The sequence below is a fragment of the Eptatretus burgeri genome, chromosome 16, assembly GCF_056783735.1.
Source record: "Eptatretus burgeri isolate ZD-2024b chromosome 16, Ebu_testis_v1, whole genome shotgun sequence".
NCBI lineage: Eukaryota > Metazoa > Chordata > Myxini > Myxiniformes > Myxinidae > Eptatretus > Eptatretus burgeri.
In genome coordinates this window covers 60,776,153-60,791,950 of record NC_140976.1, presented here as the reverse complement: position 1 = coordinate 60,791,950, position 15,798 = coordinate 60,776,153, and the positions used below count along the sequence as shown (strand labels likewise).

Genomic DNA, 15,798 nt, shown 5'->3' with positions numbered 1-15,798 from the left:
CACCTCCCACCCCCATTATCCCCCAACTTTGTTCACTTTGAAATGCAATACAAAGGCTCATGATGATTTCTTGTTATTTTAATGATGGTGGAGGTGATGATGGCCAGGTGTTCTTCATTTACTTTACCCATAAAAGGATGCTCCATTCCACAACTTTTTCTTTGTACAAAGGAACATGAAATAGAATGCGCTTCAGAACTTTTGCAATCTCCAGAAAATTACATCAATGAACCTCGAGGTCTTTTGTCTTTCAATATATGCTTTCCTCTTCCGCCAGTGAAATGTACTATCGGTTTACAAGTTTCATCGAGTGTAAATTCTTCAAAAAAAGCCTTTGGTAAACATATAATTATTATTCCACAATGCCTAGCGATAGCCCAACGGAGAATAGAAATGAGGTCCGCTTCATCGCAAGTCAAAAGGCAACAGTGAGGAAGAGCAAAAGAGGTCCACGGGAAGATTAAGGTCGTACGGAACATCAAACCATCAGGTAAAAGTACATCATTCGAGGAACTCCATGGGGATGCATGAAGTGACACCAATCAGGCAGAGAGATGAGAAAAAAAAAAATGATGGATTCCAAAAATATCAAACTTGTTTCCCAAAATGTAATCAGGAATGCTTACCACGACTCACCGACGATGAAACGGGAATCGTACTTAAATCGGAACATCATCAACTCGGACTTGGAGGTCAAACCAGTTGACCACGGGACTCTCAATGCATTTTCCTATTATCGGGGCAGCTTCAACTGGAAAAGTCATTTTTGGTACTACTGAGAATTACAATTATAATGATAGTGCAATACTGAAAAGTTTGGTTTGTCCTCGTGTTGTTCTTTTCTGCTTAATTGTAATTTATTAACTGCAGAACACGGACTTTGAAAAATGAAGATAAGGGTTTATGCTCATAGTTCCGCGCTCACGGTTTTGAATTAACGAGTGGTGCGGGTTATAAATGTATGTATTAAAAGCAGGTGAGAATGAGAAAACCTGGCCCTGTGGAGTTAATTTGCAGCTTGTGCATTTTTATCCCTCCAAATTGCTGACCCATTAGGTGACTATAACCCACAATAAATATTTTTTCTGTCTCTCTCTCTGTGTCTGTGGGTCTCTCTGTCTCTGTGTGCGTCTCTCTCTCTCTCTGTCTCTGTGTGCGTCTCTGTCTCTGTGTGCGTCTCTCTCTCTCTGTCTCTGTGTGCGTCTCTCTCTCTCTGTCTCTGTGTGCGTCTCTCTCTCTCTGTCTCTGTGTGCGTCTCTCTCTCTCTGTCTCTGTGTGCGTCTCTCTCTCTCTGTCTCTGTGTGCGTGTCTCTGTCTGTCTCTCTGTGTGCGTGTCTCTGTCTGTCTCTCTCTGTGTGCGTGTCTCTGTCTGTCTCTCTCTGTGTGCGTGTCTCTGTCTGTCTCTCTCTGTGTGCGTGTCTCTGTCTGTCTCTCTCTGTGTGCGTGTCTCTGTCTGTCTCTCTCTGTGTGCGTGTCTCTGTCTGTCTCTCTCTGTGTGCGTGTCTCTGTCTGTCTCTCTCTGTGTGCGTGTCTCTGTCTGTCTCTCTCTCTGTCTCTCTCTCTGTCTCTCTCTCTCTGTCTCTCTCTCTCTGTCTCTCTCTCTCTGTCTCTCTCTCTCTGTCTCTCTCTCTCTGTCTCTCTCTCTCTGTCTCTCTCTCTCTGTCTCTGTCTGTGCGTCCATCTCTACCTTTGCAGCTGGGATTAAAAGTGGAATTATTTTTTATTTTTTTTTAACTTCTCAGCACGAGAGATGAAACGAAATTTCAGGCACAATCAGAGATTCATTTACCAGAATAAGCGAGAAGCGGAATATGAGCGGCGCCGCATCGTGCTGTGACGTTAACATTATCTTCAATCTTTGTCTGCGTAAATGTATGGATATCATGACCAACCTTGCACAGCATAGCGGGCATGCATGCATACACACACACACACACACACACACACACACACACACACACACACACACACACACACACACACACACACACACACACACACACACACACACACACACACACACACACAGCAGTACTTTGTGTACATGACAGGAGGCGATTTACACGATTTACTGTGAGCAATTTGCATGTGAACAATTCCTCTCCTTGCAAAACAGCCAATTATTCTAAGCCAGGGCTCAGAATAATTTGTAGTTGCCCATGAAACAACAGCTGTGCTTTGGTGACAAATTTGGTGCTTGCCTTCCGTTTAACCGTCCCAAGTTAAAGTACGCTCTCCTCTTCGCCATCCCGGGTGCACGCTCAAGTGCGGCGGGCTCACAGAAAGACCCCGTTTGGTCGATCGCTTCGCCGAGGCGAACCGACCGATTAAGAGATCTTGGTTTTGAGCTTGGAGAATGATTATTTTTAAAGCATTTGATTCATGAAGATCATTTGACGGGAACATTACTGAAATTATCTCCCATTACAAAGAAAATTATTTAAAAAAAATAAAATAAAGACCCACAAGTACCCCCAAATTGAAGTAATGTTCATGGAAGAAAAAAAATTACTGGGGCGTTTCAGTCCCATAATGGATGTTCAGATAAAGTGTTTATTTTCTTAATTCGTTCTAATGTCTCCTTGTGGCTCGTCGTAATCCCTCGGCAGACAAAATTCTCAGTCTGAACTGGGCTCGCGTGTTGTGATGGTTATTTGTTTTTACATCACACATAAGGACGGTGCTGTTTCGCCTGACAGTGTACGTGTGTGCCGAAATTTGGTGTGTTCTTTATCGATATGGCATGTAGCAGTGCGAATAAACTTTCAAAGGGGTGTAAACTACAGTATAAATTTGGTGACACAATTCTTCCTAATCTTACATTATGTCTGCCCTACGATAATACAGTTTTAAAAAAAAAAGAACATAAAATGAATCATTTGATGATGTCAGACAATAGATCATAGCAGCCGGCCCTGCATCTCAGAGGCAACTCACTCGAGTGTTCTTCCGCAGGTGTTTCCAGCTGGTATGCTGGATTGTCTGCAGGGCCGCTGGGCATGCAAAGCCACTGCAGCTCTTCCGTAAAGGGAGAAGGTCCACTCTCTGGAGGGATGAGCTCCAGAACATCAGCCCTGTGAAGTGAAAACATTGCATGACACATTGAAACCATAGGAAATGTTTCCCAGACAGTCTTATTCTTTCGTTTGTAGCGCAAGGCTGTGGGGTAGCATCAATGGCAGAGTGTGCGGCTATGCCGCTGATGCAATTGCCCTCCATAGGTTAGGGCAAGAATTTTTTTAATTTGTTCAGGGTGCTTGTGACGACTCAGCTACACTTTGCGAATGACACGGGGGATATTTAATGTCCATAATGCCGGCAGATGGAACGCCCAGTTCGACGTCCATCCGAAGGACGGCACACACACATTTATGAATCGCATTGCTCGTGAAACACCAGGATGGCAGTTTTGAGCTGGGCCAAGATCTGAACTGAGCCGAGATAGCCGAGAGGTGAGTGTGCGTACCTCCAGGCCATACTACCAGCCTTTCCCAGACAGTGAATGGTGCACAAAGGGGAATATCTGGTTGTGCCTGATGAAATGAACAAGAATGATAAATAAGTTGAGCCAATCATTTACATGAAAGCAAAAATACAATTAAGATTTAGTTTCATGGTCATCAAATACCGTCCTCCTCCAGGGATCCCAGCACTGCCAAAGCTGTTGGTTTCACCGCAGGGATCAACACCAGATAATTTTTGATTGCCCTCCCTGTGGTACTCAGGGTAGGAATTTGTATTCTGGCCTACTTTTTTTTGACATGTACCACAGAGTCGTTCAAAACTACCAGGCAAGTGCAAGCAAATGGGTAACCGACTTATTCACAGTTCTACAAGGACAATATATGATGTGACGCAACAACTTACTTGCAGACCAGCAAACTGAGTTTTTACACGCAGGTCCTAATTCTACAGGGATTGTGGTGTGTTTGTGTGTGTCGGGGGAGGGGGGAGGAGGGGGGGTGGGGGTGTTGTGAAGACCAAACAACTCTCTACCCCCTCCCTTTAAATTTCTGTAAAAGGTGCATATTTCCAAAGCCAAAGGATTTTCGGGCATGGTGCATCGAGCATGAGACTCGTACTAAATGGGAATCTCGAACGCCGTCATGCCTGCGGGCTTCTTACGCATTTTGATTTTTGTCATGGCAGCTTGATTTATTGTTACATAATCCTCATGACAAAAGGAAATCTGAAGTTTGTCAATCGGTTGTTTGTATCTGAGTTTTCAATTTGTTTTAAACTGCAGTCCACCCTCCCCACCCCAACCACCACCCAGTCTCATTGATATGTGAATAATTGGTCAGATTGGTCCATTTATCCATGTATTGTGTGTGATTGGTCCCTAGATCCACCCATCGTGATTGGTGAGATTGGTCCAATCGGTGTCGGTTTAACCTCGCAGAATCCCCTTTGTGCCAAAACTTCCTGGGTTGGTAGTATTGGAAAGGGTACTCATATTGCTTTCACTTTTCCTGTTTGACACTCAAACTCTGTACAAGTTTAAATCCTTTTACCATCGAGTAATTCAACATCCATACATCCATTGGGACCATAAAGCCTGGTGTGTTGGCGCAGTGGTTAGGGCAGCGGCTTGGGATCCAAAAGGTCCTGAGTTCAAGCCCCGTTGGGCCACTGAATTAATACACCAGGGGGTTGACTCAGCCTGTCATCCTTCCGAGGTCGGCGAAATGAGTACCAGTGTACTGGGCCGGTGTATACCCCGGTTAAAATAGGTGTACCATATCCCTGTGTCGTAAGAGGCGACCAGGGTTGCGTCAGGAAGGGCATCCGGCGTAAAACATGTGCCAAATCACAATGTGGATCGGATGATCCGCTGTGGCGACCCCAAACGGGAGCAGCCGAAAGGAGAAGAAGAAGAAGAAGACATCCATTGGGACCATACTCTGTGCAGAGCGTTGGTGCTGCCTAAGCAGTCTCCTGATCGGGTCACCACTCCGACACAGGATACCGGCATGCTGGCACTGATTTTGCCGACCTCGGAAGGATGACAGGCACAGTCAATCCTACCTTGTATTAATTCAACAGCAGAGTGGGATTTGAACCCAGGATCCTCGGATCCCAAGCCCACCACCTGAACCATTAAGCCAACACCATGCATAATTAAAAATGATGTTAATTGAACGATTCATGACTTTATTGGATTACTCGGGGAGATACAACCGTGTACGATTGAAAAGTTTTGTGACCGAGTCAGCAATTGTTCCAGCCCAGGTGCACAAAAGTCGTTGCTTTGCAACAATGTGACATCTAAAAGAAGGTGGAGACAACTCCAGTTACAATCTCGGTTAAGGAGAGGGTGGGGGTGGGGGGAGGGGGCACTGCATGTGAAAACATGATATGGTTAATTGCCAAAAAAGAGACAGAAATGAACCTTGACTCTGGCACACTGTCGACTGAAACTACACGTACACAGCAACAGTGGCAAGGCCTGACAGCATCTGGTGGATTTCTTGGAACAACACACCAGACGTCACCCACATCAGTTACCGATATACCGAACTCAAACAAAAGAAATTCACATTTGGTATATCCGTATCTTAAATTTGTTAGTGTATTGTGCTGCTTGTGAAACATCAGTGAAAAAGTTTAAAGTCAGGCCAGAAATCAAACGCAGACTGGATAACTCAAAGGTGAACATGCTCCCCCAGAGCTATCCTCTGTCAGTCCTGCTACACTGAACTATATCATGATGTTGAAATTTTTCTTTTGAGGGACATCTCCCTTTGCATGAGGACACTGTCCTCCCACGTTCTCCGCCTGGTGATGCTACAAGTTACAAAAACTGCCTTACACTTTTTCTTTTGGTCTAAAACTCTACTTTCAAGTCCACCTTCTTGTGGGCTGGGCCATGTCAAATGTTTTGGCCAATCATTCGCAATCTGGCAGGTCAGATGTAACATTCGACTCGATAATTCATCCAGGGTGCCCACGATAACTCACCGACTCTTCATTAAAGACTCGAAACATCTCGTCAACAGACGGCACACTTTCTGATGCAACATCCTGCTTGTGAAGCACCAGGTCGACAATTTATAGTCAGGCTGAGAATTGAACCGAGAGAAGACCACTCAAAGCTAAGTTGCCCCACAATGTCAGACAAATAACATTATAGGATAATAGGGCTGACAGGATAGGCTGGAAGTATGCTTACTCACCTATGAAATGTCTAATCTGGGTTGGAATGTCAACCCAGCTATAAAATATTGCACTAGTGTTTCACATGCAAGGTGAGGAATGACAAAGCTGGTGGACCCCTCTGCTAGTACTGGGGGCATTGGGGGATGCTAAAGATTGTGGGTGGTCTTTCGTGAAGAGGAGATGAGTTATCACTAACACCCTACCTAAATTCCAAATCCCTGCTCAAATGATCTTTAGTCAAATGTAAGGCCTGGCCAAGTGAGTTCATGAAAGACTTGGGCCACTCCTCGCAGCTGACCCAAAAATATAGGAATAATTGGAGCCATTAAAGAAGATATATATATATATATATATATATATATATATATATATATATATATATATATATATATATATATATATATATATATATATATATATATATATATATATATATAGTTACGGATTTCAGAATACGATCTGACGAATGCATACCAACATCCAGGTCCTCAGATAGTTATTTCCCGAAATGCATGTCCAGGATAAACCCATCCCCATGTCTGGTGGGATTCTAAATGTGATGCATTGAGAAGGCTAAAGAATAGATCCCCTCTCTTATGGGAAGTTTTTTTCTCTTTACGACAGACACATTTATGCATGCCATTTCATTCACGGATGCCGACGCCTGTCTTTTTCCAGCGACATTGATACATTTCTTTCACAGACGCTGAGACCCGCTCTTTTTCGATCGTTTCGACCCAAACGCCGAGACCTGTTTGACACCGCAAGGAATAATAACGAGAACACGGGTTGTCATGGTAACGGTATGCAAATGGGGCCGGGTGAATTTGGGGTGAGCAGCGCATGTGGAAGTGAGCGGCGCGTGCCTGGGTCAGTCGACAGTTTGCCAGTCAGAAGGCTGCTTTCGTCTGTGCCAGTCAGACGGCTGGCTGCTTCGTCGGTTCCAGTCAGACGGTTGCCCTTGGCATACCTGTTTCTTGGGGGTGACGTCGACTGGCTTTCAAGGCTGTTGGCGAGTGGGTGCACGGCAAGGTTGGGTGCTGGCGACGGACAAGACACGCACACACATTTCAGGAGGTTTTCATTCGATGGGCGAGACGATTCTTCCCCCCCCCACCCCCCTGAATGATCTGCTGGGTACCCTTGTCTGTGTTTAGTTAAGTTAGTCAACCCCCGATAAGCATCTGCCTTGTCTCTTTCCCTATCACTCTGATTAATTTTCCTGATTAATTATTTATTTGCTTGCGTTCATTTCAATTCATTTGGAATTTATTTATTTCTACCTCATGGAAATAGAAAGTTCTTTTTATTAATTAGTTAATTATTTGTTGACATTCCAACCTGTCCGTGCTTGTCCTTTTCTTCCATTGATCCAGCATTTTCTGAACCTAGATAGACTGGAACGTAATTACCACAGACTTGACCAATAATAGTTGGCACGCACCAGCGGTTAAAACGCTCGGCCGCCCTAATTAAGACCTAATCAAGATAAGATTGGTGCTTTGCTGAGGGCGCGCTCGCCATTCAGGTAACCACGTGACCTCTAGTTAAACGGAATAATTAGACGGTGGACACTGGAACTCGTGGTTAACTGGGTGTCGTTCGTGGTTCTAAAGCAATCCACCATACCACAACGTTAATTGTGAGCGGTGGCCCCCAGGTCTGGCTCTTTCGAGGAAACCAGGGATTAAACCCCCAGAGTAACAAACTGGTGTCTCGGTGCCCGTAACAATATATATATATATATATATATATATATATATATATATATATATATATATATATATATATATATATATATATGAAAAATACATCTTTCTATCTGCCATTACTCCCTCCACCGTCTTCCAGACATTGACACCCACCTGAATCCTCCTCCACACAGTCTGCCTCAGACTTACCATCCCTGATCACCGTTCCTCCCAGACACTCAAACCTATTTCCCTGCCTGATCTCCTTCTCCTCAAACCTGATATTCACTTCTTTTGTCTGCTGCCCAACCCACATCACATCAGTCTTCGCCATACTCATCATCAGCTCATGCTTCCAAAATGCCTCCTTCCACTCTCCCAGTACTTCCTACATCTCCTGTCTATTCTCCACCACAACAGCCAGATCGTCCACATGTAACATCCTCCCTAAACTCACCTTCCTGCTTACCAGCACCATCACCATCACCATGATAAACAAGAGTGGGCTGAGAGCGCTTTCCTGCCTCAAAGCAATGTTCACACTGAACTCCTCAGACATCCCAGGACCAACCAACCAAAACTCTTTCCTTCATTCCATTGTACATTCCTTCCACCAACCTAACTTCTGCTTCTGGTACTCCCATCCATGTCAATGTCACCATAACTACCTCTCTTGGGGCAGTGTCATAGGTCTTCTCTCGGTTCACAAATCCCAATGCCACCTCACATTGCACCTCCAACGTTTTCTCCACCAGCTGTCTCAGTGCGAACATCCAGTCCATCATCCTCCTACCCTTTCTAAACCCCTGCTACTCTTCTCTGATCTCCATCCTCTTCCTTATCCTTCCATCCAGAATCCTCTCTTGCACCTTCATTACATAACTTAGGAGCGTAATGCTCCTGCACTTCCCTGGATCTTGAACATCACCCATCCCCTTCCATATTGGCACAATTAACCCTGTCCTCCCACGACTCCAGAATTGAACCCCCTCATACATATATTCAAACAGCCTCTTTGTCCAACTGACTCCGACTTCTTCCGCTGCAATTACCATCTCTGTACACACCTCATCAATGTCTGGCACCCTTCCCTTCTTCAATGTCATCTGTACTTCCTCTTCTGTGATCTCCACCAACTCCACTTTCCTCTCTACATAACACGGTAGCTCCAGCTTGTCGTTGCTTCCATCCCAGTTCAACAGCTCTTCGAAATACTCTTCCCACACCTTCAATACTGCCTCCCCCTCTCTGTCACTAGCCTTCCGCCACCATTCTTAATCACTGCTGCGCCCCCCACCCCCACCTTCATGCCCTTATCATCCTCATCCAGTCACGAGCCTATATATAAAATCATCTTTCTCCCACCATCCTCTTCCAAGTTATTGTACACCTCCTCTTCCGTATCATTCCTCACTGCTTTCTTCTTCTGCCCATGCAGGTGCAGCAACCCTGCATCCAGCTTCCTCCCTGCCTCCTTCATCTTCGCTATCCTCTTCCAAACCTCATTTTTACCAACTGCCTTTGCTACCTCTTCAGTTCATCATACCTGGTTTCTATCATTCGACGATGCACCCTTTCTTGATGTCCTTCCACACAAAACTTCTGCAATTCCCCTAAACCCCTTCTCCATACTTCTTCTACTCCTCTTTAAAACCTTCTGCTTCATCGTTAAGTTTATCATACCAAGCCTTCAACCTCTCCTTATACTCAACGACGTTTCTCCTACACTTTCCCCATCTGATAATCTTCCGAACCTTGCTCTTAACCTCCCTCCTTTTCTCCATTCGTATAACAAACACCACAATCTTGTGCTGGGTGGTAACATTCTCTCCTGACACTGCCTTACAATTCTTAACCCTCCACAACTGTCACTTCCTCACCACCACCAAACCCAGGTCTGTTCTATGATGTCTACTCCTATCGGTAATCTTGTGGCTTTCCCGTTTTTGAAAGATGCACCAACCATGGCCATCCTATTCCTCAAAATCAACTCCATCAGCTCTTGACCCTCTCTTTCCCTCATTGCCGAACCAAATTTACCAAAATATTCCTCTCCCGTCAGTACCGCTACTCCCACATGCACATTGAGGTCCCCGGCAATGCACAGCAGCACGTCCAGTTCAACCATTTGCACAGTCCTCTCCAGTGCGTCCCTGAATTCCTGCTACTCCGCCCCCAGTCCTTCCTGTTTGTGGCCCATATACCGACATAACACAAACCATTTGCCTCTGTATCATCACCCATGCCATAACTCTCGATCCCTCCCATCTTTTCACTCTCACCACCTGCTTGCTGATCTCTTACAATACTATTATTCCCCCCATTACTCTTTCCATCCCCACCCATGTGCAACAGCTTGCATCCTCCGACAAACTACACCCCGTCTTTTTTCCATTTGGTCTCCCGCACACACAATACTTCCAACCTCCTCCTCTACATCATCTCCACCACCTCGTCTCATCTCCCCAACCCCCATTGATCCCACATTCAAACTACCTAGCCAAACCGAGCTTCTGAATCGCTGACCACCTAGCAGAGTTGTACCATCTTGATCAGTTTTGGACGGTCTGGTCATCAATCAGTAGCGCTGCCCTGGCTGACCTGCTGGATCCACAACCCTAACCTGTTATCATAATCTTGTGTGTGCACATGCACACACACCACACACCTCTTTCTCTCCCTATCTTCCCCACTACCCACCCCTTGGCTCTCCCTTTGCACTCATCCCTCCCCCCCACCCCACTCACCCTCTTCTTCCTACCCCCACCTCTCCCCTTCCTTATGTCCCACTCCCCTTAATTCATTAAATTTGTGCTTATTCAGCTTCAAACAAGCAAATTATTTTCACAAAAGTCATTCATTTCTCTCTCAAAACTCACAAAATCACAAAAATCACAGTTCAAAAGTCACTCAGTTCGACCCTCATCATGCTTGCCAAGTCCAAAGTACCAAAGATCACCCACAACACCAACTGTCAAATCACTTCCCTGCACCACAGAGTCAAAACTCAAATCACGTCTTCTCAATTGTAATTGGAGGGAATAACCAATTAGCTCTCACCAAATCAATTACTCCAGGTGGCTACGATTAAATAAATTAACCCCCATGACCCTCCAGCCAAAGAAAGCTGCATAAAGCACAAAGAAAAGCTTCACAAAGTAAGCCCTATTCCGCTTCAAACTCTACCCAGGTTCCTCTACAGCTGAAGACATTCACAAATAACACATATTTGAGAAACCTGATGCTACATCCCCCCCCCCCCACCTACCCCCTCAGTCACTGGACCAGTTTCATCACTTGTTGGTGAATCAGCAATAGTTGACTTGCCAATAAGTGATGAAACTGGTTCGGTTGCTGTGTGGGGTGGGGGTGATGTGTGTGTGTGTGTGTGTGTGTGTGTGTGTGTGTGTGTGTGTGTGTGTGTGTGTGTGTGTGTGTGTGTGTGTGTGTGTGTGTGTGTGTGTGTGTGTGTGTGTGTGTGTGTGTGTGTGTGTGTGTGTGTGTGTGTGTGTGTGTGTGTGTGTGTGTGTGTGTGTGTGTGTGTGTGTGTGTGTGTGTGTGTGTGTGTGTGTGTGTGTGTGTGTGTGTGTGTGTGTGTGTGTGTGTGTGTGTGTGTATATATATATATGTATATGGCCCATACGGTCAACAAATCATGTCCCATTACAGCCATTGTTGCACGATTTGTGAACAACAAGCATCATTTTCCAAACAAGCGCATTATAATTTGCCTTATTATTAGCACAGCCAAGAGGACACAGTTTTGGGGTTGGAGAAAAAAAAAAAAGGTTTGGCGTCATATGTTAGACGGTGTCGCTTGTTCTGCGTCATATCACAGGTGTCTGCTGTTCACAAATTGTGCAGCAATAGCTGAAATTGGACACAGTTTGTTGCCTTACTTTTCAGTTATGGGGTTTACTACCAACAAGTTTGAAAGGATGTTTAGGCTACAGCAGACGATTTTAAGCATTATACTTTACTGATGAGCTCAAACAAGGCCGAAACATGGCTGCAGCTATGCTATTTTCTTTGATTGTGGCATATTGAACCCTTGTCCTTGAGGCATGTTTCACATTGTGTACCCCCTCTAGGGGTATCAGTATAGCACATGATGATGGTAACATCACGGTGTTGCTGTACGTTGGAAATTGGATGTATACCTACCCCATAACTGCGTATAGTAAGGACAAGACAAATCCTGTCCCATTACAGTCATTGCCATATACAGTATCCCCCAAAGTCAACAAACGATTTGAAGCTTGTGGTGTTATTATGGTACAGTACGTTCAAATGTATTTCGATTCTGAAGGAGGAGAACCAGCACATTGTTTTATGGATTCCATAAACAAACGAGTTTTGGGAAAACATGCCTGTCGAAAACAAGCAATGCTAATTGGCAACGACGTCAGTGTACAAAGGATCACAGACATGACTTTAATAACATGTGACCACAATTGACCCAAATACAAGCTTAGACATGTTTTGTCATCAACCAAATCAGACGACCCACAGGTCTTATTGTGGGATGTGGAGTGTTTTTTATTTTTTATTTTTCCTCCTTTATCAAGATCATTTTTAGTTAATCGAATGACTGTGGGCAAACTTGGCAACCCACAAGGATTTTCCAAGCATGTTCAATCAGATTTAAGTCTGTTGATCATATAGGCCAGTCCATGCTCGTAATATTGTAATCCTGAAGTGCCATGTTGACAACATATGCACAGTGTGGACAGGCATAGTGATCCACAAAGACGAAGTTGGGTGCTTGTTGTTAGGCCAGAGGGATGATAGGAGTAGCAATGTCATTCCTGCATCTGACCTGAGCTATAGAATCCCTCCAAATGATGAGATCAGTTCTTTGGTGAGCTTGAATACCAATCATCCATTACATCAGGTTTCCTCCACCAAACTGATCATGCGAACAAATGACATGATTAGGAAATCGACACCCCCCCCCTTCCTCTTACCGCTAACCTCAACGCAAGACTTTAGTACGTCCATAATTGAAGTCGAGGCAGAATCTAAACTCATCGGTGAACAAAACCTGGTGCCAACGGTTCATCTTCCAGTTGATGTTGTGACCTTAGGTTGAACATTGCATGTGCTGTTATTGATGCCTGGTCTTATGAACCTCATACCACCACAACAACAACGTAGCCTGTTCTGAACTGTGCGAGTCAAACTTTGATAGATTGCAATTTACAGGTCATTGTGGAGAGAATGTGCTGTTGAAACTAGTTCCTTCTGACAAGGATGAAAAAAATAATGATATTTACGAGTGCTTGTACTCCTTGGAGGACCTGAACAAAGTATTTCCATGAACTGTCCAGTATCATGCATGGTACCTTATCAATGCCATATAAATGACACAACAATGAACCATGTTCTGGAAAGCAACGGCAGACTGAGTCACAAGTTGGGTCACCTGATCAAGATCAGGTTCTTTTTGACTTCAGTAAACCATCAAGAAGCCAAGAAGCTGTGGCAACTCGAGATCATAGAACACGATACCCATGGCGGTGTCCAAGTATATACAGGTCCTTGCCATTTGTGGAGGTTACGTTCTTGAAAATCCACGTGAACCGCAAATCCACGATGCGCAAACTTCAGGAGTAATTGGGAAAATGGGATTAGGGACTTCAACTTAAAAAAAAAAAAAAATTGTCAAAACTGCACCCTTAATTACTTAATTAACATGTTTGTGCATTTTTTGTGATATTAATTTTCATGAATAAAAGAGTTAAGAACATAAAATAAAGTTTATTTTGAGTTATTAAGATCATGAACATCAACTCTAATAATAATGATAAGCTTGATCCAATAATGCGATGGTGACGATAAAGACGAGTTGATGGTGATGATTATGTTGCGGGGAGGGGGGGGCATGAGGGGGCCATTGTATTGACTGCCTATGTTAATTAGGTGAACAAAAGTGGAAAATAGTTCGCCAACCCACGATTGTTTGAGCGCATTGACCACAATCCACAAATCTTAACTCGATAAATTCATCGCAATCGAGCAAATCCGAAAAGGGGAAACCCATGAACGGCAAGGCACTCCTGTACCAATTTAGTTGGACAAAATATCCTGTAGACAAGCTGGTCGATCTACCCTAGCTTGGGCTTTGCTTTCTCTGCTATCTGCCTACAGCCTGCTGGTCTCTCAGGCTGCTCTTATCATAGTAGTATACAAGTCAAAAACATACCACCACCTCTGAGAGCATCCGTTCACCCCCATCCCAGCCCATAACACTCTGAAGTTTTGGTATGTAGGAGAGAAGTACAAGCATGTTGCTGTGTGACACAAATCACGCACACAAATGATGCGACACAAAAGCAAAACACACAAGCACGACACAAACACTCGACTGTTCCGTGTTTTCTGCAGTTTCACATGGACACATCGTTTAGGGTATATTCCACTTGCTTGCATATCTAGGCTGGAACAGCCAACTGCGTGTGTGCATGTTTGGTAGGGGGTGCTCCGACTTCAAGCGGTTCTGTATGAATTCCATTGGGTAGAACCCGCCGTTTGTCATATTTTGCTGATAAACCCAGCCTTGCCTGGAAGGAAGCCTCTGTTTTTGGCCTGATCTATGCTTCCATCCATGGCTGCTTTATAGCACTGACAAAATAGAGTGTTGTGTCTTTGCGACATACCCTTTGCTGGGTGTTTATTCTTAGTATCACTGGCCACGTAGTAGCACTTGGAACATTTGGCGATAGCGCGCTCACTGACAAATTCCAGTTCGAAGATCCCTGACATGCGTTCACTCCACTTGTTCCATGCAAGCCATTTATTGTGGTCTTGGATAAACTGCTGTCGAAGCTGCGGCTACACAACGTCGGGCGGACAACCCAAGGTAGAGACTGTCAGTGTCCATCTGGATGAGTTCAAAGTTCTTGCGATCAATGTAGTCATTGTAGAACTCCAGGATGCTCAGCTTGGCCACCTTGTAAATAGCAATACCAACCTGGTATGCTCTTCGAATGCTGATATAGGGTTTGTGGCTCTGGATCTCATATGCAGTCCCAATCTCTTCAAGGTCCTCGAACCACATGCTGCATACAGCAAGGTCAACAGATTTTTCATCCTTGGTATAGTTGGTCCTGGTTTGCAGCTCAAGGGCCTCAATCATCTTGCCATAGGTGCTGTTTCCAAGGAGCTTGAACACATCTACGAACATAGCCTTGGATTTATCTGCATCACCAGAATGGCACGTGGCGGTGACCTGGTCAACAAACCAGCCAGCGTTCCTCGCAACAGGTCATCATCATCATCATCATCATCATCATCGTCGTTTTACGACTATTTCCATGCTTGCATGTGTAAGCCATGGTTCACCTAATTGCTGCTTTCCAGGCTGCACAATCCCTTGCTGACCCTCTTGTGAAGCCTTTATCTCCAAGATCGTCTCTCAGCAACATGTCCCACGTTTTCCTTGGATGGCCTCGAGCTCTCCTTCCATTCACATTTATACACCTCTTCACACAGCTGCCCACCCCTATCCTTTCCACATGTTCAAACCATCTCAACCTAACACATGGTTCAGAGGGTAAATGCAAGAGTTATAGTCCTAAAGCCGTTGTTTGATAAGCGTATATTAAGAGTATTATCAACATACACCTCACAGATAGGATTAAGTGAGGAGGAGAAGGATGAGTGTTGGGACAGACTTGTGCATGTTGTTTCCGGGATTAACGAGAGAGAAGTTGTTGTGATCGGAGGGGATTTGAATGGACATGTTGGAGCATTGACAGAAGGATACGAGGGTGTGCTCAGGTTTCGGAGGTAGAAACACTGAAGATGTAAGAATACTTGAGTTTGGGGACACTTTGGATGTGGTCGTCTGCAACACTATGTTTAAGAAGAGGCCGAGCAGACTGATCACTTGTGAGTCAGGAGGTATAGAGCCAGATAGACTACTTTCCAATTAGGAGATGAGATA

At 44.7% G+C, this 15,798-nt stretch overlaps 1 protein-coding gene across 4 annotated transcripts in view; it reads right to left on the bottom strand.

Moving 5' to 3' along the window:
* The window catches only part of LOC147011164 (forkhead box protein N4-like), a 100,964-nt gene that overhangs the window by 57,536 nt on the left and 27,630 nt on the right, over positions 1 to 15,798 (bottom strand). For all 4 annotated transcript variants that reach the window (XM_085859524.1, XM_085859522.1, XM_085859525.1 and 1 more), the window contains exon 3: positions 2,938 to 3,074. In XM_085859524.1, the coding sequence (XP_085715650.1) occupies positions 2,938 to 3,001 (64 nt within the window). In that variant the 5' untranslated portion in view covers positions 3,002 to 3,074. The remainder of the gene's footprint in view (positions 1 to 2,937; positions 3,075 to 15,798) is intronic.